At 48.5% G+C, this 26,646-nt stretch overlaps 1 protein-coding gene across 4 annotated transcripts in view; it reads right to left on the bottom strand.

The window, feature by feature from the left end:
• The window catches only part of Mylk (myosin light chain kinase), a 231,307-nt gene that overhangs the window by 49,484 nt on the left and 155,177 nt on the right, over positions 1–26,646 (bottom strand). For 3 of the 4 annotated variants that reach the window (XM_021634632.2, XM_021634634.2, XM_021634630.2), the window contains exons 17-20: positions 23,239–23,355; positions 15,069–15,155; positions 1,327–1,377; positions 484–611 (exon numbers count right to left, since the gene is read on the bottom strand). In XM_021634632.2, the coding sequence (XP_021490307.1) occupies positions 484–611; positions 1,327–1,377; positions 15,069–15,155; positions 23,239–23,355 (383 nt within the window). Of the gene's footprint in view, positions 1–483; positions 612–1,326; positions 1,378–15,068; positions 15,156–22,786; positions 22,850–23,238; positions 23,356–26,646 lie in introns of those variants that run through there. The other variant, XM_060370314.1, reaches the window with a different exon arrangement.

Below are 26,646 nucleotides of genomic sequence, written 5' to 3'. Positions count from 1 at the left end.
TATTTTATATATAATTTATATACCCAAGGCCTCCAAAGAGAATTCTAGGCAGATGGACTCAGATGAAGCAAGGGGTGATTTTATTAAAAAAAAAATGCCTCTAAAACCAGGGTTTATTGGTAGACACAGAAGAAAAGGTTAGTAAGAACTCTATTGGATAGGTTACCTCTCCCATTTCTTTCTTTCTTTTTTAGTTATGTTTTTTTTCTAGTAACCAGGCTCTGCTACTACGTGGTACCCCTGGGCCTTTGTGTTTAATTTGGACAGGAGCCTGTAAGGTTGGCTGCTCTGTCCTTGATCTGGCAGTTCTCCTGCCTCGGCCTTCCAAGTGTTGGGATTCCAGGTATGCAGCACCATGCCCAGCGCATGCTTCCATTCCTGCAGTGAAGAAGAGCCGTTCCCTCTGTCCACCACAGCATTCCCCATCTTTTTGGCCCAGGGGCTGTAGGTTGTCCTTTAGGCCACCCTGTTGCCATGACTGACCTGCTTTCGAAACTTCATCCATGTGCAGGTGATGGGCTGGGTACCAGCCACTTTCCCAAACAGCTCCACAGGCTCTCCTGCGCGTACCTTCTGGTCCTCAGGGAACTGGATGATTTGAGGGGGCATAGCTAGGAGGAGACAAGTAGAATGTGAGGAGGGGGCCTTAGACATGCTGATCTCACTGGCACTGTGGGCCATGTTGCCCTACTGGTGCCTCTCCTCCCGTCTGTAATCTTCAAGATAAGAATGTGTGTAGGGACCTGCTCACCTTGTTCACTCTTTAGAGTCCCCAGAAGTGACCCATACAATTTACACAACAAACCTTTTCACAGATTGGCTTTGGGGGCATTTGTGTCTCCCCATAATGATCAGAATCCCTGTCCCAGATTATTTCTTAATTTAGCATTACCTTGTGTCTACCTTTTAGTCACCCTGGCTGACAGGCTCAACTTGGTCTGTGCCTATGAATGCCTCCCCAGAGACAACAAACAACTCCAGAAAACAAGGACATACAGAGTAAGGCCTAAAAGCAGCATAATGTGGGCCCCCGCCATGTAGGGTAGAGCGGAGAGCTGAGGCTGAGGCATGACTTTGCAGAGGGAACAGAAAAGCCCACAGCAGCCTGTGACACAGCACATGGAGGCAGAGGAAGGAAGCAGGAGAGGGTGTGGGTGAGGTACCAGCTGGGCATAGGCTCCCTGGAGGAGGAAGAGGCAGCCCAAAGCGTGGAGCTTGAACTAAGGAAGGGTCTCCTGCCCACTACCCGCATACGGTCAGTCAGAAGGCAGGAAAGGCCCTGTGGCAGATGACTCCCTTGTCCTCAGGTAGGACTGTGGCAATTACCTGCTTTTGTAGGTGTCTTGGGGGCAGGTTTCTTTTTTACAGTTGCATCACCTGAAACAAAGAAGTATACAAGTTATGAGGTTAGGAAGCCAGTTCTGTTTTCCCAGAAAGCTCCTAGGTCCTGGGAGGGTGCTGCCTGCTGGCCTCATCTACTTATTCTACTCTATCTTCCCGTGGATCTCCTTGCTCTGATACAATCCTATGATCCAGTGAATATCAGCTCTCAAGGGCCTCTCTAGGGACCCCTAGAAGCAGCAGGATAGAAGCTCTCAAAATGCCCCTCACAGTCCTTTTTAAAGATGACAACCAAAAACTCACTGACTACATGCTCACCCAAACTTTCAGGAAATGCCGAAAGGAAATTATGTCAGATAAAGCAACTAAAATTAGCCTTGGTATGGATCCAAGGGTCTCAGGCTTCCTTTGGGTCACAGGCTGTGACTGGTAGTTGTTTCTTAAAAACCAAACCAAACTGAAACAAAACAAAAGTCCCCAAACCAAACATTTGATGAATGGAAGCTAGGAGTGGTGACTCATGCCTGTAATCTCAGCCCCTGGGAGGCTGAGGTAAAAGTACCTTCACATAAGTTCGAAGGCAGCCTGGGCAGGCACAGTGCATTCCCAGTAAGCCTGAGATCTTAGACACTATTGCAAGCTCCAACCCTCAGAAAAGAGTGAACGAATGAACAGCATCTTGCCATCTTTCCTTCCTATGTTACTTTCTTTAACGCAACAAGAAAAATGACTCAAGCATTTTTACAGCACAAATCTACTTATCTGGCTAAATAAAAATATGACACATATTTGGAAATATCTACATTATTTCTCATGGCTTGATTTCATATTTCTTCCAGGTCATTTTTTAAAATTAAGATATATCTTTTCCCCTCTTTCTCTCCCCACCTAAACCCTTCCCTTGCTCTCAAAGTTCATGGCCGCCTTTTCTTTTATTGTTGATAAATGGTTTTTCTCCCTAGCTAAGGGAAGCCAGATTCAAAGGCTCTTTACCGTATAGTCCTACTTATAAGACACTCTAGGAAGGTAATACCGTAAGAACAGAGAACAGATCAGCGGCTCCCCGAGGTGCTAGGGGAAGGATTGACAAGCAGCACAGAGAGACCTATCTTGACTGGAGTGTCATTAAATGACTACTTGGATTATTCAGGACTCATACAACTATGCACTACGGAAGATACACAGAGAAATTTCACTGTAATTCAAAGGGCGGAGACACATCACTAAGGAGATCTGCCATAAATGCCCTATGCAAATCCTGTCCTCATGCATGCACACGCACAGTCTGCAGCTCTGCTCATAGCTCTTACCCTGATTTATTATCCTCCTTAGTACTTATCATATGGCAAACTAAATATTCACTTGTTTTATTGTCTGCCTTTCCTTTCCCACCAAAGTGCAGTATTTTGAGGTGGAGTAATTTTGCTGCTGTCCGCTGTTATATAGCCAACGCACATGACACACAGTAGGCGCTTAATAACTGCTTGCTGAATGAATGAGCAGGTGGATATTGAGTCACTCGGCTACTACAGAATAGAGGGACAGCGCTGGGGCCAGGCATGGCTGTGAACTGCTCTGTGATCAGGTGTTCGGCTAGCTCTGAGTAGTTCCACGGAGGAGACAGTACTGCCACCCAACTGACGTCTCTGAGAGGACAACTGAAAGGAAGAGGCCCTGACGGAAACACCTTGAGACTGCAGGGGTGTCAACTGTGACCTAGTGGCTATGTCCAGGAGAGAGGCCTGCTTCCCCTCTGCCTGGCTGCCACAAGTAATACTTATCCTGCTATGGGCCTACTATGTGCTGCTCAGTAAACACTAGAAAGCAGGGTAGTGGAGAGAAAACCAAACATGTTAAAACTTAGGTTTCAAGGTCCTGAACATTAGGTTGTGTGATTCACAAGGAAGGCTTTCCCCCTCTTTTGCCATAAGGAATACTTCTAGAACAGCTGGGAGTGTTTGAATATAGTCAATAAATTAGATGATAGTATTCTACTGATGTTTTTCTATTTTGACCATCATAATGTGGTTTATAGAACACATTTGGCTTTTAAGAAAAATCAACTCTAAACTATTTAAATGTTTACAGTTTTAGGGGTATAATTTTCTTTCAATCTGTTCAGAAGCATAATTATGTATGTATGTCTGCGCATGTATGTATATAGGGGTAGAGAGAAGAATGAAGAGAGAACAGCTGGGTATATAGCTCAGTGGGGAGAGCTCTTGCCTAGTGAAGGCAAGGCCCTGGGTTCAACCAGAAGCTACCCCCTTCACACCCAGGAAGGAAGAAAGAATATATGGAAAAGCAAGCAGTGAGATGTTAATATCTGAGGAATCTGAAGGGTATAAAATAATTATTTGTGTTAAATCTTGCGATTTTTTTCCTATAAGACTGAAATCATTTCAAAATGAGAGTTAAATAGGAGGCTAAAAAGTAAGATATAAGGGCTGGAGAGATCGCTTCATGACGGTTTTACAGAGTACCCAGGTTCAGTATCCAGCACCCACATGGTGGCTCCCAGCCATGTGTAACTCCAGTTCTAGGTGATCTGATGAGCTCTTTTGGTTCAACGGCACAAGGCACACACGTGAACACATACATACATACGTACATGTAGACAGACACACATACACATAAAATGAAAACAAGTAAGTCTTTAAAAGTGTTCTAAGAATAAGATGACATCCAGTTGTTCAAATCAGCAGAAGAGAGAACATTGCGTGTGTTGCGAACGTGGTCACGAAGCTCATCATTGGGGAATGGTGGACCCAAGGCCTAAGAAGATGGACCTGGGAAGAGCCTAGGTGAGCAATAGATGATGCAGTCTCAAGTATGGCGGTGTTCAGCAGAGGTTGGCTAGGAGATGGCTATTATCACAGGAAGTTGAAAGAAGCGAGTATATCAAATTAAATGAAAGAAAAAGTATCTAGTTCCTCCTTTGAACTAGTTTCATTTTCAGTACTTAATAACCCATACATGATTAGTGGCTGTCACACTGTGTAAGCACAGGACATGTCCATTTCTATAGAGCGGTCCAATGGACAGCAGTAGCCGTGTGCTTGAGAGCTGGGTCTTCGGCCTGAGTGATCAAGGAACCTTTTCACACTAGCTGCCACACTGGGTCTGAGCATCCGCTGGTCTTCACAACTCTTAGGGAACAAGGATATCCAGTTAATATACTGCCACCTCTTGGAAGGTACATAGAAGGACCACACAAAGAAGATGAATGGGGGACAGAGGAAGCCTTACAAGAATTTAGGGAACTAAACAAAAAGTGGAGCCACAAAGGTACTTTGAGATTTCTTGCTTGGAAACATGGGGAACACTGTAGCAAAGGAAAATGGAATGCGAGAGTGAATGATGAATAGTTTGGCCTGGTCAAGTAGAACTTGAGGGATGAAAGTATTGATCTGTTTGTAAACTTCTAGAAGCCAAGGTCAGAGCCCTGGAGAAACACTGGTGGAGGCTGGAAGATGAAGATTTCAGATTTCAGCTGCAGTTAGAATGAGAGCTGGGAAGCTGAGTCAAAGACTGAGGGGGAAGAATGCAGTGAGAGATGGGGCCAGGGCTTATCCCAGGCGATGCACCTCTAGTGACAACTGGGTGACAGAGGGGGCTTGGAAGGACCCGGAGAGTAGAAAGAATGTCACTGTGTGCAAGGGTGGAGGATAGATGAGCTCCAGATAAGACCAGAGCAAAGTGCTGGGTGATGCTGGGGGCTAGCATGCCACACACATCATTCCAGAGGACATACCCAAGGAACATGGAGAGGGTAGGTGCCCAAGGAAATCCTAGTTGGTAACAACTCAGGTGCTGAATGGACAAAGAAAAACAGTGAAGAAAGGTTAAGGTTACCTCCTGTGGTGGAGGCTGACTTCCAGGAAATAGAGGAGAAGCAAGGAGAGCCTAAAGATGACAGGAGGAAGAGAACAGGGAAAAAAACGGAAGACCATGACTAGCTGAGGCACTCCAGGCAGACCGGAGGAGAGCAAACATGGGAACGAGCAGAGCTGATCTCCTCAGGAAGGAGCAAGCAAGGGGACTGTCATTACAGCTGCATGCATTCATGTGTTGAAGCTGTAACCCTCAGGACTTCAGAATGAGGCTGCCTCAGACACAGGGCCTTCGAAGGGCCGACTGTTTTAAAATAGGTCATTTGGGGGAGGGAGGAGGAAGGGGCTTATGGGAGGATACAAAATGAATAAAGTGTAATTAATAAAAAATTAAAAAAAAATAGGTCATTTGGAAGGGACCTATTCCAATCTGACCTTGCAAAAAAAGGGAGGAAGAAGGAAGGAGGAAAAGAAGGAAAGGGTGAGAGAAAGTAAGAGAGAGTAGGACAGGAATGGGCAGAGAGGGATGGATAGAGGGAGGGAAGATGGAGTGGGAGAGAGGGACGGATAGAGGGAAGAAGGGAAGGAGGGAGGGAGGAGACTGGAGAGGGAGTGAGGGAGGGAGGCACGAAGCTAACTGAGCAGACCTGCATACACAGGGGAAGATCAGGGGAAAGACAGACACCTACAAACTAAAGGAAGGAGACCTTGATTTTGGATTTCTAGCCTGCGTTTCAGCCTCCCTGTCTACCATCTTGTTCTGACAGCCTGGCAGACCCCTAGCTAGCTGTAGCTGTCAGAGAGCTCCTGCAGGAAGGGGGGTAGTGAATGAAGAGAGGAAGACATTGTTTGCAATGTGACCTGGGGGTACACAAGGAGGTGGGCAGCATGAAACCAGAGGCTATAAAGACCTTCCCCTATGCCTGTTGGCTTTGAGAAACCTATGTGCCTAGATGCTAGCACTAAATAATAGATCTTTCAATATTAGGTTTAAACAGGATTGAAGACCACATTTTAAATTTGTTCTATAAATTTGTGGTTACTGCTGTTGGAATTTAAATCTGCTCAGTTAAAACAACTTTAAATGTTAACAATGTTTCATATATACATATATATATACACATACATACATACATACATACATATTCTATATGACCATCTGTAGGAATCCATTAATGGTGCTCTGTGCACATAGGAAAAGCTGAGTCACAGGATTCCAAGACTCAAGCTCCTCTCAGCTGTTCTGCTGTGAGCAAACGCAAGCATGGTACCTCATCATATTTCCATCTCATGCAGAGGGGGCTGGAACCTCATGTAATGGCTTTCCGAGCTCATTAAGCCATACGTGGCTCAGCTAGAAGTACAGCCACTGGCCACCATGTATACGGCTGCTTTTTTTCTTTATCATGCATACTCCACCCTCCAAGCCAAACCTTTGAACCCCATCTCTGTCCCTATGTGGACAGGACTCAGGCTCTGGAGCTGGCCTTGGGTTCAAATACTGCCCCATGACTAGCTAAGGTGAAGGGCTTGCTATATAGCTACTCAGCACTTCAGGCTAACAGGCTGGCTCAGTGGGGAGAGGGGCTTGCTGCCAAATTGATGACCAAGTAGGAGGAAACCAACAATGCCAAGTTGTCCTCTGACTTCCACAAGAGTCATGCATGTGTGTGTGCGTGCACACAAACACACACACACACACACACACACACACCAAAGAAACAAACAAGTGTATGTAGCAAAAAAGCTTGAGAAGTATAAATTTCTTTTAAACAGAAAAACCCAGCACACAGCGCCTGCTCTGCACTGGTCCCTTCCCTCACTCAGCACTCTTTCCCCAAAAGCAGATCCTGAAGGACTTCTTCACTCTGAGACAAATTTAGCTCCTCCAGTTATCTGAAATTCGATGGCTGATCTTGACTGTCAGTATGATGGGGGCTTGGAATCACCTAGGAGATGCCTCTGAGTATGATTCCAGAGAGATTTAGCTAAAGAGCAAAGGCTTACCCTGAATGTGAATGGCATTACGCAGTGGTTAGGGGGACTGTGTGAAGAGGGAGAGATGGGCACCAGCGTTCACTATGCTCACACTCAACTGGAACTGCTCTCACCACTAGACTTTCCCCATCATGATAGAGCCCACCCTTCAACTGTGAGCCAGTTTGCTGCTAAACCCCAGGGGTCCCCAGGGGGACCTTTTTGCTCTCACCTGGGAACTTGGCATATACATTTCGTTAGTAGGTTTCTGAAGTAGATCAGGACTGGAATAGACCCAAATAGGAAAGGTGTGAGCTCTTCTTGGAAGCAGCATGACTGAACTGAGAGCTGCTTACAGCAGACAGAAGTCAGCCAAAGGTGCCAGCATGTACAGAAAGCCCATGGCAAGATGCTAGTGCACAGACCCTGAAAGATGCCAGGTGCATTAATAGTACAGAGGAGCACCACCTAAAGACTAGGACACAGCCAACCAAAAGCAGTTGTAAACTCAGAGTTCTCTAGGTGAACATAACACACACTGAGAACTACGGACATTAAGAATAGAGGACATAAGGAAGACTATTTGCCAAAGGAATAGTGTGAAAGAAGGCTGGAGATGAAAACCAGAGCAGATCTCAAGGACCTGATGGACCTGGTCCTGAGTGGTAGTGGGTAGCGACTGGAGAGGTTTCCACCAAAGGAATTCAGATTTATATTTGAGGAAAGTCACTTTGGTCCCAGTATGGCAGGGACTGGGAGACAAGAGGCCTTGGGATGTTATCGAGGTTAGAATGGGGCAGTGATGGTGAATGCTGTGGGGGAGGGGCGGGGGGGTTGGGAGGAAGAATAAATATATATTCAGTTGATGGAATTGATGAATACTTGTGACAGGCTATGGCAAGGAGAGGACCTTGGAAGATATGGGACAAAAGCAGTCTGGGGAGAAGGTCCTGGGTTTGATTTTGGGGAGGGATGTTTGAAGTATGGGTTTAGAATCTTCTGGGGCAATGATGTCTATGGGGTTAGAGGCTGGAGACCACAAATCCTCTGTGAACCTGGGGGTTTCTAATGAGCTGATGTTGAGATATAGCCAGGGCATGCAGATCTTGTTGCAACTTTCCACAACATTAGGTGTGTACTCTGTCACCCCCTTGGTCAAAACTGTCAGGTTCAGAGCATTCTGCTCTAGATGGGAGATTGAGGCTAGAAGTGAAACAGCCCATTGAAATAATGAATAAAAGTACACAATCAGGTAGGAAAGCTGAGGCCTTGCTGGAGAAAATCTGCTCCTCATGACTGATTCTGGGAATCCGTGTTTTGCTTCTGCCCACCCTAGCCAAGCTTAAACTAGTACTGGCCTAGAGAACCTTCCTTCTGTACAGGAAGGGAGAGGGTCAGTCCCTCCTGGGTGTTTCTAGCCTGCTCCGTCTGAAGGCCAGTGAATACCCTTTTCCTATTCTTGCAGAGTGAATGGGTCTGAGGAGCCAGTTGGGGAGCTGGTGTTAACAACAGGATTGCACACAGGCAGGTCCCTGGATCTCTGCCTTTCTGGGGACATTTCCCTTTTTAGGTAGTTAACTATAAATAGGAATCAAACCCTTTGAAGTTCCCAAAATCAGCATTCATGGTCTGCTCCAGGCTCCTGGGAGTGACATAGGCTGGGTAAGGGAAGGAGAGCCACCCCTGAGGCTGGCAGAGGAACTGAAGCCAGCAGGCCAAGTTCTGATGCGGCCCCCTCCACCGCAGACACACACACACACACACACACACACACACACACACACGCACGCACACACACACACGAAGGTTCAAGGCACTAAATGACTGTCCTCTCACCCGCTGACTCCTTCTAGTACATTCTTACAGACATGTGAAGACATATTGGTTGTTTTCCCAGAATTAACATCTCTGGGCAAATTGCCTGCCCACCTCCCCTCATAGCAAAGGCCTGCCAGGGCAATATTAGAAGATTCCAGAGGACCACAACTCCTCTTGTTGCTGTAAACTCTCATTCCCAAACCCCATGGAATGTCATGACAGTTGTGAAAGAGGGAGTCTAGCAGGGCCAGAGCTGTCTCTCTTCAGCTGCTTCTGGGAAGGACTGGTACTGCTAGTTAATCAGCTCATGGGCCAAAAAAAAAAAAAAAAAAAAAAAGGCTGAAAAAGCTGAAAAAGCTGAGGAAAATAATGGAAATAGCTGTCTAATGAGAAGCCATCACTATGTTCCATGCATGTGCTTAGGAGCCCGTGGGGTGCTGTCATAGTCAAATACGAACACTAGAAGGGTTGGTGCCTAATTTGGGGGGCTTTGTAAAATCGTACTAGCTATTCTCTGTGGGCCCCACATTTTACAATGTTAGGCAAATCTTGATGCCAAATTCCCAACTCTCCTAGATTTCCTTTCAGTCCTGTGGATTCTATCAGGATTTAACATTCCCCATGTCCCACAGAGAATGTTAAAAAAAAAAAATAATCCTAGAGAAGACCAAGAATACTGAACAAAGTATTTGATATCTATGAAACCTTTCAAGTTGACATGACTTTCAACTTCGTGGAGATGCCTAAGAGAGGCCAAACCAAAGAAAAACACTGCAATCAGAAATAGTCCACTGCGGTCATATACCCATATGCCGCAGCCTCCAGAGGTGAGTGTCCAGTCCAGACACAGACTCCAAGGAGACACTGCATTTGAGTTGTCCCTAAGTCACAGCACAGTGAAAGAAGAGACCCTTAAAGAGGAGGAACTCATGGGTCGGTTAGGAAAATCAAGTACTGTGTTCCCAACTCAAATGCCTGTTAATGCTAAGCTGTAAAATCCAACGGGTGCTCGTTATCTCTCTCCTGTTTAGACCCCAAGTCATGCTGGCACCATGCTTCATCTGTTTTTTACTCTCTTTTACTTATTTTTCCTAAAACCATTTTTAAAGTCCTATGAATTCATCCTTCAGCAGAGCAATATGCTTGCCTTCCTCTACATAAAACTCCCAAGAATTCCATTGGCTATTGAGAGGCTCTTCCAAAAGGAGCACCCCAAAGTGGGGCTTTAGGCTCCAGGCCACCTTCCCTACAGGATGCTCTCATCACTGTGTGACCCCAACTTTGCTTCTCCAGCTTCAGACGCCTGTGCTCACAGGCGGTAGGGAGAATCAGCCAGCTTCACCCGAACTGTGCTCCTCACATCTCTCCACCAGTGGCCTGAGTCACAGCTGGGCAAGGTTTGAGACCAGCCATGGAAGGTGTCCATTGGATGCTGAGTTCTAACGGGATGAAGGGCTTTGAGAAAAGCTATGCGTTTAATTAGTGGAAGAACCAAGGCCTCCGTTTCCTACTCGGCAGCCCCCTGGCTTTCTTGCTCTGCTCTGTGTCTGAGCAATCCCCTGGAAGCGGTCAGGGTGAGCCAGCTTCTAGACACATAGGGGTTCACTGGTGTGACCCTGTCCTTCAGTGGCTAGCTCAGCTCAGGCAGAGCCTGGAGTGCTTCTCTCTGGGCCTGTGAACTTCCCCCTTGTTTTATTTCCAAAATAACGAGAGGAACCATTTCTGTGCTGAAGGAGTAGGTAAAGTATTCCAGGGATACTGATATAAGATTTTTACTAAGAAGAGCAAATAAACATAAAAGACATTACTGGGCCGAGGTGACAAAAATGGAGAGTAGACTGTGGACTGATTAGATAGCAATATTGGTTCAATGACAAATTTCCTGATTCCAGCAATTAGAATTATATTCTTAGGAGACACACAATGAATAAGAAATTAAGTATATGGTAACTCTGATTAAAAATGGTATTTACGTGAGTGAAAGTTTATAAATATATACACGGAAAATGATAAAACCACGGGATAAAACATAAACAGCCAGTGGCTCTTAAGTAAAGGGAGGATTGAGTTCTTTGCACCATTATTGTACCTTTTCTGTAACTTTGAAAATGTTCTTGTAACTTTTCTGTAGCTTTGAAAATGATATAAAAATGTCTATTTTAAAAGTCCCATTGAGAGGCACTTGGCAAACATAGTGCCAGGTCTTTAGACCCAGATTCACAGGTCAGTGCCCTTCCTTTGTCTCCTTCCAGGATCTGCCACCTCTGCCACCCACCTCCTCACACTGTCTCTTTGGGCTGGGGAAAGAACTGCTCTCCTGTGTTTGTGTGGACAGTGCAGGGCAAAGCCAAGTCTATGGCAAGGCCAAAGAGGATGCGGCAGGAAGACAGACCACGACAGTTCCATTCCTTCCCAGCTAGGAGACGCTAGCCAGGACAGCTTCGTCCCTAAGGCTCGGTTTTGCTTCCCTATAAAGTGGGAGCAACACGAGTTTGTAAGACAGCGGAGGCAGCTTCTGACAGGATGCCTGTGCACAGGAACTCAGAACATGGCTTTTGTTTGACTCAGCTGTCCTCCCAACATTCCCTTCAGCATCTGCGCAGTTTCTCCCCCAAGCTCCCGCCTGCCTCTCTCTCCCTGCCAATGTTATCATTCCTCTCCAAGCCACATAAACTACATTCCTCTCCCTCCTTCAAAACCTGCTTCTGAGTTTTCCTCACCTCAAACCCTCCCAAACTTCCTTCCATGTTTGTGGCTTGTGACCTAGGTGACTGGCAGGTTAACGAGTACTTCAGTCTTGGGGGGCTGGGGGTTGACGTCCTGGCTTCTTCCTCATGCTACAGGGAGGTGTGGGGGGGAGGCTCCCAGGCAAGTGTGGTCAGCACTGTCCACTCCTACACCTAACAGCTGGCTCATAGGAATAAACCACCCCTGGGGACAGAAGGGCGCACAGAGAGGGGTCTGGCTATACTCTGTTTGACAGGAAAGTCACTCACCCTTTCCCCAGGAAAGATAAATTTCCTCCTTAGATTAGGTACTTCACAGCTTTGACAAAACCACACATGTGTCCGGAGACAGACCCCTCATGGAATCCAGCATGTCTGAGAATGAGGCTAATAATGCTAATAGAAATGGGTATGTAATGGGGACATATAGACTACTTGTGTGATTCCATTTCTACAGGGAGGAAAAGCCCTTGTCATAGAGGTGTTTGTGTATTTACATACATATAAAGTTCATAGAAAAAAAGCAAATGGGTGTGTAAATGAAATAGGGGTAAGAAGAGGATTTTCACATTGCTCTTCTGTGTTTTAAAATGCTCAGGAGAACGCATGCTCACATAACTTGAACAATTCCTAAACAGTAAGCTATACCCCAAAGGAGAAAGGAATTGGGACATAGACCTAAAAGACTTCTCCTTCGCTTCCTGTCCCTGGGCAGGCACCTTGTCAGAAGGCTCCAGGGACCAGCCTTGGTGGTGTCCCTTAGGCCTCTGAAGGACAAGAATGCTTGCGGAGGGGAGCCAGAGCCTTAACCTAATGCACAGTGACAGTGGGCTGAGGGCGGTGAGGACTGAGTAGACAAGCCAGTGTAGGGAGGCAGAGTAGCCATCAGGGGGGATGGGGCGACATGCCTGTCACTGGACCACCGAGGAGTGGAGCTCTGCTTGTCGACAGGTGGGTGGGGCTCTCTCTGTGGTGACTGTGTGTTTTCCATAGAGTACAAACACTTCCCGCCAGCCCCGCTCTCTTTCTCCACTAAAGGCTGTCTCTGTAGGCTGTCTTGCTCTCAGGGCGCTAGAGTAAGGGGTCCTGGGTGAGTCTGCGCACTTCACAGAGGCAGCAGGCATAGCCCCTTCTGCTCTGAACCAACCATGGATAGTGAAGCCAGGCTAACTGAAAGGCTGATTTTTTTTTTTTTTTTGGTATGGCCACACAGTGGGATGATCTAGGAACATAAACAAACACGGAAATCCAGCTGCCATCTGAGCGTTTCTGTTTAATTGGTCTGGGGGCAGCCCAGGGAACAGTGGTTTCCAAGTTCTCCAGGTGAACCTACTAGGCAGCTGCAGCTGCCAGTGTGGTGGTGACAACTTGGCCGGGGTTTTCCGAGGCCTCCTGCTCTGCGGGGCAAAGTGCCCAGGGTTGGGTCTGCTCATTGTCTCCCGGCCTCACAGCACTTGTTTTTCTCCTCCACAGTTCTCCTCTGACCCTGCCTCACCTTCCTCAGGCCTGCACAGAACAGGGTTCCGGACCTGAAGACAGGCGGTGGCTGGACCTCTGTCAGGAGAGCCTCCTTATCACGGCCTGTGTCGCTGAGGCCCTACTGTTCTTCTTCATGTACTCATGTTTACCCATAGGCAGCACAGCAAGGCCCAGGCAACAGTTTGGAGACTAACACTCCTAACTCATTCCCCCTCGGCTGTTTCTGGGCTTTTAACAGCTTATGAAAGTCTACTCTGACAGTTGTGGCTCCTCCACTGTCTGAGTGGATCTCACTTTGTGTAAACATCTGTAAGAGACTGTAACTTCACTTTGGCTACCCCTCCATGAAGGCTGAGGGCCTCCAACCCCTCAGCCTGATTAGCTGTGTTCCGAGAGCTCAGCAGCAGCAAGGCAGACACACAGCTTCACAAAGCAAAGGATAAAGCAGCCCTGCAACCCTGCCTTACGACGGAAAGAGAAGCGGTCTTCGGAACAACGAGGCCTATCATCATCTTCTGGTTTTGTTTGTTTTGTTTTTCTTAAGCTTACTTTTTAAAGTTTCTCTCGCTATTCCAGATGGGCACGGAACTCACTACGTAGTCCAGGCTGGCCTCACCTTAGCTTCTCAGATATTGGGAGTACAAGTCTGCATCACACGTGGCTTTCTGTTTATTTTAAAACTTAATAAGCGTTCTGGGGCTTGTCCAAGAAACCCTGTGCCCTGTAAAAACTGGAACTGTCAGAGGGTAGTTCTGCTAAGAAAATCTTACTAATAATCCCAGCAGGAGCTGGGCAGTATTATGGCTTTGGAAGATTTTCGGTACTTCTGTGTCTATCTATCCTTATATAATTTTATTTGATAGTTATTATGTTTTGATTATGTAGGTTATATTTTACAACTGCTCTGGTATAAAGATGAGTTAATTAATATGATGCATTTCGAATACTATCCTGAAACAGTTCACTTTTTCAAATCACGCTTTTGAAAGCCTAAAAAACAACACGTACCCTAAGCACCCCATTAGAGAGGCTGGTCACGGGGGAAGCTCAGACCCAGAACGAGGGAGGGAGGCAGCCATGCACAGTTTTGGTTACAGCTGTGTCCTCTCTCCCTAGCTGTTCCGGATATGCTGAAATCTCACTCTGAAAGACACTAGTGAGGTTCTTCCATGGACACAGCATGCCATTCTGAGGGACAGGTTGCCCTTCAAGGAACACATGAGGACATACAGGTACATCCTCCACGGTGCCAGGAAGGAGTCAGTCTATGTTAGATGCTCAGGAAAGTTACTGAGGTGGCGCTGGTGGGAGTTTTCCAGAAAGCTGCCCATGGAGAGAAGTGTGAGGGTGAAGGCACGCAAGAAAAGGAGACGAGGCTCCCTGGGGCTCAGTGAGGAGCTCTGTGTGGACGAGCTGTAAGGGAGTGGGACAGAGCATGTAAAGAGGTGGTGGTCAGGGTGACACATGGCCTCGCACCTGTGTACCAGGGACACACAAGAGGCTCACATGGGGGTGTCTATCGGCACTGGGGACCATTGGACAATTCCTGCTGATGTCATAAGGGCAGAGAAACAACTTAGGGAGGTTCCCTTGGCAGGACAGAATCAACTTAAAGAAGAGGAACAGGGGTTTCAGTGACAACCAAAGGTGAGGCAGGAGGTAGGGAGGGCTGTGTCGAGGAAGATAAAGAATGTGTGGAACACGCCCAGGCTCTGGGTGGCGTGCACAGAGACTGCCAGGGGCTGAGAAAAGGCAATCAGGAGACACAGGGTGCTGTGGGAGATGGACGGAAGCTTGTCCTCTTCTCAGGGAGTTCAGGACGGCGCCGGTGACCAGGAGCCCGGGGCTCTGCCACCACTCCTGCCTTTGTATGGTGAAGCCAAGCGGCACTTACTCTCTGTTCCTAGCACAGGGGGAAGAGAGCTCTTGGGTCTCCGGGACTTCATCTCCGGGGCCTTGGTGTTCTCACTTGTCCGAGCATCTGGAACAAGAAAAGGAACATAAACATCAGTCAGTAGCTGTCTAAGGAGCTGAGTAGGGGAGGCATCTCGGTCAGAACCCTACCTTGACCCTAGTTGGCCCACCCACCCGACATTCCATTCAGAGGCCCTCTGTGCCCGCCGAGTGGCGCCTGCAGCAGGCCCTTCCTCTTGGGAGCACCAAAGAAGGAGAGCCTGCTGAATGAGCCTGATAAATCAGGTGGCTAGGACAGTCACCCAGCAGGATGGATGGCCAGGCCAGGGAGCTAGTTACTGCTCTTTGCTGTAGCAGCAGAGACTGTCAGAACTAAGGCCACTTAGCAGGGCTGAGGGCTCCCTTTGCTCCCTTGTCCCTACTGGACCACGACTCACTTATCAAAATTGTAATGTTCTACATTTCAAAGGTTCTCTGCAAATGGAGAAGCCTCACAGAGGAAAGAGAAGGCCGGGCCCCTACCTTTGTGGCCTTTTATTTCTGAGGCTTGCTTTTCCACTGGCTCTAGGCCTGGCCAGATGAAGGCTTCAGAGCAGTCAGCTGGCATAGCATCTGAGACAGGCTGAGAGTTTAGGGGCTTTTGCCATACCTCCTCAAGGCTTATGAATCCCACTGGGTGACACTGGGAAGCAAGTTTCTTCTTCCATCTTAAGATAAAGCTCAGATAATCCCAGGGGAGGGGCACAGCCTTGGAGGAGAGGGTCTCTTGTGGACAGGGGTGAATGGTGCTGTGGGCTGGTTGGAGCTGGGCAGAAAATACTTTCCCTGGGTTTCCGTGAGACTGGACTTTCAAACTTTGGGGGGAAACGACCCAGGACTTAGATAAGAAGCTATTGGCTGAGTGGCTGTTACCAGACTTATGCTTTCACTACTCTTTGGGGAGAGGGTGGAAAGCACCTCCCCCTAAGCCCCTTCCTGTCCTCATCCTTAATTTCCTGCTCCTAAGGAGGAAGTTCGGGGGGAGGAGGGGATTTTCCAGCCAGGGCTCTGGCCACATTCCTGTGGCTTAGCTGGAGAAGAAGGGCTAACAGGCTGTCCCTGCCTCCAGGATGGGCAACCTCAGCTGGTCTTCCCTGGACTGGGCTCCTGGTGAGGAGTGGTACTAGAAACATAGACTGAAAGGACTGGGGACCTACGCTTCACCTCCTTTCCTGGTTGCATGTCTCCTAGGTGACGTCTGGGTCCCTTGCATGCTCTAGAACGTGCTGTCTGCGCGGCCCCTTCTACTTAAGTCTTATTTCTGAAGCTTAACACTATTTGGGCTTCCCCCACTACATGCCTGTCCTCTCCGTGAGCTGGGTAATCCAGGGACGGAGGCTGCATGTAGGCACAATACAGGCTCAACAGGGTGGCAGCTGGAGAATATCGGTTCCTCGCTGAAGACAACCCAACGCCATGTGCACACACTATGGAAATGATTGCAGCTGGGCTTTAATTGGGGCTTTCTAGCAGCCTGTGATGGTGGGGCGAGGGTACAGGGACAGAGGTGGAAGATGTTCTTTTAAGCAGCACCTAAGGAACCTTGATACCCTGTGGCCTCCCCCACTGTGTGATGCCCGCGTCCTGCTGCCTCCATCAGAGCAAAGGAGTCCCAGATGCTGAGTTCAGGGTTCCTGTCGTGCGGAGCTGATGAAGCCTCAAGGTGCTGCCCACACTCCAGGGTGCTAGTTCCATGGACACATGGAACAGAAGGACCCCCAGGACTTTAAAGAAAGGTGCATTCAGAAATGTCTCTCTTTGCTTCTTCTTCCCTTCCCAGGAAAAGGAGTGAATGAGGATCCTTCTTCCGGGAAAGAAGGACCAAAGTTATTTTTCTGATCGGTAGGCTGGTTGTGCAAGTAAGCAACAGTGAGAGGCCCAGTGTTTTGGCTTCTGAAAGAGGGTAGGGTGGACCTGGGGTGCCTTTTCCTTCCGGGTCATCCTGGATGCTATTTTGGTGCAACTTGGGACCAAGAAAGGGGCTTTGGCATTCTGTAGGCTCATAATTCTGTTACCAGCTCTGCCTGCCTTGGTGTCCTTGGCACTACTGGAGGTGTGAGCTGTGAGCACTTGGCCCGGAGTGCACACTGAGCTGGTTTGGAGAAGCTCTGCTCACTGCAGTTTATCTTCTCATCAGGCCCTTGAAGAAAAGTGCTCAAGTTTCTCTTCTAAACCAGGCATTTCCCAAACCTGGAGGCCCAGGGTTGGGGGAAGCAGCACCCCCTAAATTGCCAGTGCTGTGGAGGCTGTACATGCAGCATGGGGCCCAGCCAGGGATACAGAGCTGCTAGGCCGCTGTGAGAACCGCAGTAAAGAATGGGCTGGGAGGACCATACGCTTAATCAAAACCAGCTTTGTGCTCACATGCTGCCCAGGGGATAAAAATAATAGTAATAAAAGTTTAAGAGCAGCTTGTATTTTCTGTCTATTTTAATCATTTTGTGATGAAACTGGATTTTATTTCTAGATCTGGGCCCCAGGGCTGGAGTCCTTTGCTGGCCTGGTTGTGCCCCTAAAAAAAAGTGTAGGGGAGAAGACAGAGGTGTAGAAAAGTGGGGGGTGGGGGGGCTAAAGAGACCAGCAGACTTGCCCTTACATGGACAACCCCTCGCCCCTTCCACCCACTGCTCTGCATTCAGGACCCTTGGGATAGGTCGGTTTTTGTTTTGTTTTGGTTTTGGTTTCCCCCAGAAGAGGGTAGATCCCTGGACTCTGACCCTAGGCAAGGAGGAGACGGCTTTGGGAAGCTTCTGGGAGAAGGTCTGAACCTCAGGGGCCTCAGGAAGGGCAAAGCCAAGGCGGGGGTTCCCACACCTTCTGGGATGGCCCATTTCTCTCCTAAGAGCAGGCAGTCCACTAGCGCACAGACTTTCAGTTGGGGAAATGTGAACCCTTCTGTGGCTGTGTTGTTTGGTGGCCATGAGCCCTTGGATAAGCTCCTAATCTATGAGTCGGGAGTCTTCCTAGTGAGGAAAAACAACATCTCAATGAGTGGCAGATAACAGGTATGGATCCAGCAAGGCAAGTGGCCATCAAGCCGGAGGAGCTGAGTTTGATCCCTGGAAACCTCAGGGTGGCAGGAGAGAAATGACTCCAGGAAACTGTCCTCTTAGCTCTGCACATGCTCTATGACATGCCCCCAGGCTTCAAATAAATAATAAAGTGTAATGAAAAGTCAAATGAACAGGCAGCATTTACCATGCACGCACAGGCATCCCGCTGTGTGTGTCACAGCAGGAAGCACCATAACACGCATCAATATTTAAATTCTTCCCTTCCTTCCCTCCTCCTATCTTTCCCTCTTTCCTTCCCTCTTTCTCTTCCTTCCTTCCTCCCTCCCTCCCTTTCTCTACTCCCTTTTCTCTCCTTATTTTGGAGACAGGCTCTCATCCCATAGCCCAGGTTGGCTAGAACTTGCCACACAGCCCAGGCCAGTCTTAAACCCAGCACAGTCCTCCAATCGCAGGCTACTCAAGTGTTTCGGAGCTACAAAAGACAGAAGTTTGATTCAGTTCAACCTAATCCTAACTAGCTGTGTGTGAAGATTTAAAGAATGCATGTAAAAGCAGGAGAGGATAAAGGAATATGGTGGGACTCAGACCAAGGCAGGTCAGCTTCTGCTCAGCGACAGTCAGCTCACCACAGTGGTTGAGGACAAGTGCCTGGCTTCAGATTTCCACCCAGCTAGTCAGGGTGACTGAGCAGGTGACTGCTCGCTATGTATCAAACGAGGCTCATAGACATAACTGTCACTCTCCCGAGTTCCTCTTGTCAAGCTCACTACTGACCTCTGCCCTGTTCTTTGCAATGGTCAGTGGTCAGGCTGAGCTGTATCAGTGGCAGCATCTGGTCATTCTTTTCTTTCTAGAATCCGGGTTACTCTCTCCTGGACTTCTTCCTTTTCTTCTAAAGGGCATTTATCCCACTCTCCAGGACAGTACTCATCTTTCTCTCTGGCCTTATCTTCAGTCACATCTATCACAGGAGCTCATTAAGTCCCAAGGCCCTGAGCGAGCTCTACCTGTGGGTTGGGTGAGTGGTCCCTGGCTCTTTAGCCTTCATTCTTGGCCCACTACACCTGCTGGTTGGCCCCCGGCCTGCTGCTTCTTCCCACACTGCCCACAGTCTCGCTGTGCTTTTCTCTTACGTCTTCCCTCACTTCTTGCTGGTCTCTGTTCAAATGTGCTTCTACCAGAGGTCCTCAGCAACTCCTTCCTGAAGCACCCCCCCCCCCGTCACCTGGCTGTGCTTTCCTCACACACGATATTACTTAAGTGCATATGTGAGCACACACAGAGACACATACTCACGCAGGTACACAAAGACACACACATACACACACATACACAAACACTCATACATCACACACATACAACACTCACATACATACACAGATACACACACACACACACACACACACAAGTTCTGAGACCAGGAATATTTTCTGTTTATTCTCAGCAACACCAGTTCCTTAAACTGTGCCTGGTAGGGTGCACATCTAAATATTTGTTGAATGAATGATTGATGGTATGGGTACCATTGATACATGCTCCCCCTACACAAAGACTTATGATCTTGTATGTCTGTGAAGCCCTGCTCTCCTTGAAGCTAAGGCTGGATGCCTTAGCTAGGGTACCTGAGGCTGGGAGGCCTGAGCTGGGAGGGAATCATAGGATTTAATTACTCAGTGATTTGAGTAGAAAGAACTTCCCAGCAGAGGGCTGGCAATAATGGAGGTCAAGATCTCTGAGAAGTGTCTTGACATGGTGATGCCCTGCCAGAACCAGCCCATGGAAAGGTATGGCAGGCCCCAGCACCTGACACACCCACGCTCTCTCGGGACAACACACATTGCAATTTACTGGGCAGGGCTTCAGCCTAGACTAGGTTCTTGTCAGTCAGCTTTGCAGAACTCTTTGGGAGAGGTAGCCTGCCCCCTGTTGCAGAAACTGAAAAGATGAAGCACAAAAGTCTCTGTCCATGGCAGGTGTTAAAAGTCAGCTTCTTTCCTCGTGAGTGGGTTTTCTTGGCATATTCTACCCATTGTAGGCTCAGTACCCTTCTGGATAGGAGAAGTTGACACTTACCTTCTGCTGAGTTTGAAAGGAAGGGTGATGTGACCATAATTAACAAGGGGCACAAATACCCCCTTTTCATAGGCAAATGGCCCATGGAGTGCTGTTAATAGCTAGGCATGCTGCATTCTACAGGTTACCCCTCCTCCTTTCTAAGAAACAGAACAATTGCCAGGCATGGTGGCACATGCCTTTCCGGGCACCCTGAAGGCAGAGGCAGGAGGATCTTTGAGTCTGAGGCCAGCTTTGTCTACCGAATGAGTTGCAAGACAGCCAGGACTACACAGAGAAACTGTGCCCTGAACAACAAATGAAAGAAGAAGAGAGAAAAAAAGGATACAGAACACCATTGAACACAACTGGATTCCTGTTTCTGAGATGCTGAAATGCATCCTTACATTGATCATAGACGTAGTCTTAATGGTATTGGGTACAGGCTGAATGACTGATAGCGGGTTTCAGGGGGCATGGCCAGCACTGCTGAGTGACAGCAGGAAAGCCAGCCTGAAGTTGGTACAGTAGAGAGGGCCTGCAGTGTCCTCCAGAAGAGATGCAGGACTGGTTCTCTACAGTAGATGGATTAGAAGAGCTTACTAATGAACATTCAACCATACCTAGCAACTCCTAAGTGCAAATGGTTTCTTCCTCCCTTGCTTCTCCCCCTTCTTTTTATTTCTTTATTGAGACAGTCTTCCATGGTGATCTTGGACTTGTGATCCTGTCACCTCCCCCTCCCCCGACATACACACATCTGACTTTGACAATAGCAAAGGATAGTCAGATCTACTGAGATCTAAGAGACAGGAGGTTACCCATCTGGGCAAAACACCAGCCCACAGAAGGCAGAAAGGGGCCATAAGGGCAAGGGAGCAGTTACAGAGCCCATGGTCCTTCACTTTTGCCTGGTGGTGGCTCTTGGTGAGAAAACAGAGGTAAGTGTGGTAAGAAGCTCATCCAACAGATGATGTGGATGTGCCAATTACAATGGCAAGGGAAGTGGGGAGTGGGATGAGGGAGAGGGCTGCTCCTTTTCCTTTCTGCAAACAAAACCAGACCATGCCCAGTTAACTGAGAGTCATTTCTGTTATCTCAGCTGATGTCTCTCCTTCTGAGACACAGCTCCTAATTTGTGGGGGGGGGGGGGGGTGGGGACAGACAAATTCTGACTTCGAAGGGGACAGAGATGACTGATAGCAATCATCAAGATCCGTAGAAACAGCAAATAGTCTCTACTCTACTCAGCACACCTCCTGAGCAAACAGAGCCTCTTAAGTTGCAGAATGAATGAGTTCCCTTTAAAACACACACACACACACACACACACACACACACACACACACACACACATACACACAACCTCCTAAATAGACTGTGAAAGGGAAAAGGAGATTGCTCTTGGCAAACAAATCTGGAAAAGGTGCTGACACTCTACAGATAAGGGGAACAAATTGCTCTCTTGCCTGCAGGTCACTGTGTAAATAGGAGCTCAAGAGGCCAGGGGTTTCAAAAGCAGATGACCTCATTAGCAGGCTGGCCACTTACGGATGGGGAGGAATCAGCCTGAATCCCCAGTGGGGCAGTTAGAAATGAGCTTTCAGGAAGGAAGCACTTGGACAGGGGGCAGCAGGACTCTGACCTAGGTGGTGACAGGCAGGTGAGAAGAAGCACACAGTTAAAGTAAGCAGGAGTCTCACAGCATGCATGGAGGTGAGCAAAAGTCATTCCTAGAACTCCAGGGTACCTACGCCCTGTCAGACTATTGGCTAGTAACTACGTAATTTTCTTTGCAATTGCGTGTTTTCAAAAGGCACTTTCCTTTAGAAGACACTAAACCTTTTCTTCCATTACTATGTACCCCAGATCTCTGCTTTGTGATCAGGAAATGGGATTATGAAATCCAGAGTGAGGACAAAGGTTTTCTCCATCTTGTGGGATGGCTATAAAACAGGTTAGGATTTTAGGACTAAAGTGTTCACACTCAGGAGTCAGAAGAACAACAAAGCTATTCTTTCAGATGCCTTATTTGGAGACCAGTTTTTGACATGTTACTGATGGTTATTAAGCAGGCGCTTCAAGGGCAAGAAACTGTTTTTTTCCCAATGCTACCTTTCTAGACATTTCCAGCCAAGGGTGAAAATACAAAGAAAAGGCACTGGATTAAAAGTCCTGCAGGTTTTGCCCTGGCTCAGGCCCTATGGGGCCAGGGAGCTTCCTGTAGGCTGCCTTTCCTTTCTGAGGGGCCTCAGTTTTTCTCATTCATAAAATATGGGTGTTGCAGCTGGGTATATAGCTCAGAGGAAAAGCCTCCGCCTGGCACGTGAGGGGTCCTGGGTAGGGTTTGATTCTAATGCTGCTGGTCTAAACCATCGCAAGGCCTGTTCTATTCCCAGGCTCTATTTCAACATTCCTCATGGAGGAGAGGAAAGAGACACAGATGCATGCTTCCTGCTGGGGAGCTCTACACTCCTAATGGGTCTGATCTTTGTCCTGCTTCTCTTCCCTCCTCTCCGCTCTCTCACTGTCACAGTTTTCTTTTGGCAGAAGTAGGCCTGCTCTCCTCTCTCCCCACCTCAGCCTGACTCACCTTCTCCAGGAGAACACGTGCACACTCAGCTCACTCTTCAGGCACAGGCTCTCAGTGGGCCTGTGCACCAGCACTGTGCACACTTTGCTTGGGTTTGTTAAATATTTAGAGTCATTTTCCTGTGGGTGTGTCCTTTCTCTTGCTGGTGCCCTTGTGCCCAGCTTCCCTGCCCGGAAGGTTCTGGGTGTGGAGGTCAGGAGTGGGAGGGGAGGAGAAGGTGAACTGTGCTTCTTCCTGGCCAGAGGATTCAGGAAGAGGCTATGTGGGCAACCAAGCAATCAAGGAAAGGCAATCACTTTCCTGCTTGACTCTTTTTTTAAAGATAGCTAGAGTCTCACCAAATGAATGTTGACGCATGGCTGGGATACAATTTGGGGGAGTTTCTTTCAGATGTAGAAGGGGCCAAGAGATGGGCCCTGTGTGTATGGTAGCAGTGGGTGAGCGTCACTTACCATCCACAGTGACCTGGCAGGAGCACTCCGCCTGGCCAGCGCTGTTCTTGGCCACACACTTGTATAAACCCTTGTCCTCGGGCAGTGCTTTCTCGATGGAGATGGAGAAGAGTGAGCCTGGGGAAAGACAAGGAAAGGCTGTGAAGGACCAGGTCAGGGCATAGCCAGTACCTGCCCTGGTATCTGGAGCCCAGCAGGTGTCTGTACAAACAAGCCCCTTCGCAGAGGCCCAGAGCAGAGGTCCAGTGGGAATCTGGTTCTCTCCTCTGGGAATCCTGCAAACTCTGTCGATAACCTACCTACCCCAAAAAGCGGATTCCTAATCAACTTCCCCAGGATGCCCTCTGCTGATGGAGGGTTCTTTTGGGAAACTGCAGGAGAGAGGAGGGGCCTTTGTCCGTGGAAAAGAGGAGGATGGAGCAGGTGCATGTGGCTTGCCCCTTACACAAAACATAAAGAGCCAGGCACAGCCTCCTGGGGACAGTAGCCAGGAAGGAGTCATCTGGCAGTGATGCTGGGGACACCGCTGCGTAAACGGACTTTTTAAAGAAACAACAAACAAACCAACAAACTCCATGCATTTGTGGTGCTGTGTGTGTGGAGGTCAGAGGACAACTTTCAGGAGGTGGTTCTCTCCTCCCACCGTGTGGGTGCCAGGGTCACCCAGTTTGGTGGCAGGCCCGTTTCCCCACTGAAACATTTCACCAGTCCAAGGTAAAGAGAGTTTCTAGTGCACAGATGAGTAGGGGAGGGTAGGAACCCCTGTCTAACAGGGGCACTGGATTTTGGGGTGAGCTCTTGTGAGAAGGTAGTGGCTGTGGACTGTGACTGTAGTAAATGGCTTTTTAGGAAGAGTGTTATGGCTGAAGAATAGGCTAAAGAGAGGTACTAGGCCAGAGGAGAGACTTCCTACAGGGATGGGCCTTCTGGCCCCTGAGGAAGGGGTGAGGATGGCCTTTTCCCTCACAGCCTTCATTGTCTCCCTTTGCCTGAGGCATACCTTTGAGGGCTGGAGCTAGACAGGGGAAGGCTGAACACATAGGAGAGCTCAGGGATCTGATCCATCCTCATCCAGCTCTCTCACCACCAGGACTGGTCAGTTCTCTTTCAGGAGAACTTGTGGGAAAAAGGCATCTAAGAATAGGGCCAGCTGGGCTAGCCAGGAGTGCAGGCCATCTGCTAGGTCCTACCTTGAGACGCATAAACAAGCCTACTGCATGGCACCCTGCCCAAGCTACCCAGTGTCAGCGCACCAGGCATCACAAGAAAATGACAGAGCAGAGCCATGTCCATCCTGCTGCCTGTAAGCTGCCCGTTCCCACAACCCCCAGCCACTGGCACTGGGAGGACAGCTGTACACATTCCAGGTTTAAGGGAGTGTGAGACAAGATCAATGGGCGCTGTTCCCAGGGAAGCTCTCAAAAGTATACTGCTCCTCTACCTTCCTCCTGCTCCATTATGTATTCTGGATGGTTTTATCTCAACTTGACACAAAGTAGAGTCATCAAAGAGGAAGAAGCCTCAACTGAGAAAAGGCCTCCATGAGAGTCAGCTGTAGGGCGTTTTCTTAATTAGTGATCAGTGGGGGAAGGGCCCAGCCTGTCGTGGTTGAGGCTTCCCTGGACTGCTGCTGGTCCTGGGTTCTGTAAGAAAGCAGGCTGAGGGAGCCATTTGAAGACAGCTAGTAAGCAGCGCTCATCCATAGCCTCTGCATCAGCTCCTGCCTCCAGGTTCCTGCCCTACCTGATTTCCTTCAATGCTGAACAGCAATGAGTACATGTAAGCTGAATAAACCCTTTCCTTCCAGCTTGCTTTTTGGTCATGGTGTTTCCTTGCAGCAACAGAGACCTTAACTAACTAATCTGGTTACACAAGGCTGATGCCGGGAAACCCAGAGAACAAAGATGGCATCAGTGGGGCCCTCAGAACCATACCCAGACTGGAGAGTTGAAAAGGCTACACTGTTTCCTGGGATAGCATATCTGATTTGTGTCTCTGTCCTCCTACCAGCTCCTGAACAGGCCTCACTCTGTTGTCCCATGGTGAGGGCAATGGGCCACCATATCTTCCCAAATGCAACACAAAGGATTTTGGTTGGAAATGAAGGAAGCCTGGTATGGGAATAAGAAGCAGGAGGCACAGGGACAGGGGAGTGAGGGCAGCTATTCCATTCATCTGGGTGGGCGGGAGGATGTAGGATGACCCCTAGCCTGAAAGCCACGGCGTAGAGGAAATCCACTCACCTCTGAATTTCCCTGGTCTGGGAGGACATATTCCATTCCCCCACCCCCAAGTCACAGCCTGTTTCATTCCTCGTTTTTGTTTTCTTAATTTTGGTTTCCCAGCTGCCTTTGGCCTGAAACTTAAATGACAAGCACTCTGGATAGGAGAGCAGTGGCTTGAAGGGCAGTGGCATATCTGAACAAAACCCCACCTCTCTTCCCAGCTCTCCTAGACCCCAGCAGAGCCTGGCCATGGCCACATCCTGCGTGTGTTGGAAGAAGACTGGGCAGGCTGGAGGTTGGCTACCCCAGATGAAGAATCTGGTATTTCCTGTGGGACGGCTCATTCTTGACCTCCAGAAGAAAACTGTTTCCCAGCATTTTTTTTTTTTTTGGAAGCCTCAGCCTGTCAGCCTGATGGGGGGTTGAGAGGGAGTTAGGGGGGATGGGAAGCAGAAATCCACTGAGTAGTTCAGAAGCAGTTCTGTCAGGAGCCCCTCCTGTCTGGGGAGTCACTCTTCTGTGACTGAAGACCCCACCCCCAGATCTTCCCTTTCCTGAGTGGATGGGGAGAGTGGAGAGAAGGGGCTAGGGTTGGGGTTAGGGGATCGGAAGCCCTGGCGGCTCCTGATTGTTCTGCAGGCCTCTCTGACCTGTCCTCCTGACCAACACTGTTACTCTCCTGGGTTTTTTTTCCTTGGGCACAGTGTCCTCTGTGTCACCTCTAAGGCTCTAGTTCTAGCTGCACCTCTCCTGAGCTCCCCAGTCGTCTGAGCAAATTGGTAGCCACAAAGGCCATCTCAAGGCCATTGCTGAATCACACTCCTGTCTCCCGTGCTATCTCTGAGGGCTGTAACCATGCCTGGAATGCAAATGCAATAAAAAACTATTGAGATTCTCTGAATGACAAGAGGATATTTCCACAGTGGGCAATCTGGAAGGATCTATGCAAGACTGGATACGAACACATAATCAATAATATATGTTTATATGTGTTGTTGAAAAAGATCAGATAGTTTCTAGACAGAAAGAAATAGGGAATTCTGAGTTCTTTAAATGGATCCTACATACAAACAAAGGGATTGCATATATTAATGCCTTGCAAACAGTAGGTGCTATATAATTTGTAGAATGATTTATACTGGATTGAAAAGGCCTTCACCAGATTCCACCCTGAAGGCAATTA

Source organism: Meriones unguiculatus, chromosome 17 (assembly GCF_030254825.1).
Source record: "Meriones unguiculatus strain TT.TT164.6M chromosome 17, Bangor_MerUng_6.1, whole genome shotgun sequence".
NCBI lineage: Eukaryota > Metazoa > Chordata > Mammalia > Rodentia > Muridae > Meriones > Meriones unguiculatus.
Note: the sequence above shows the minus strand (reverse complement) of the source record. Positions and strands in the feature narration are given on the sequence as shown.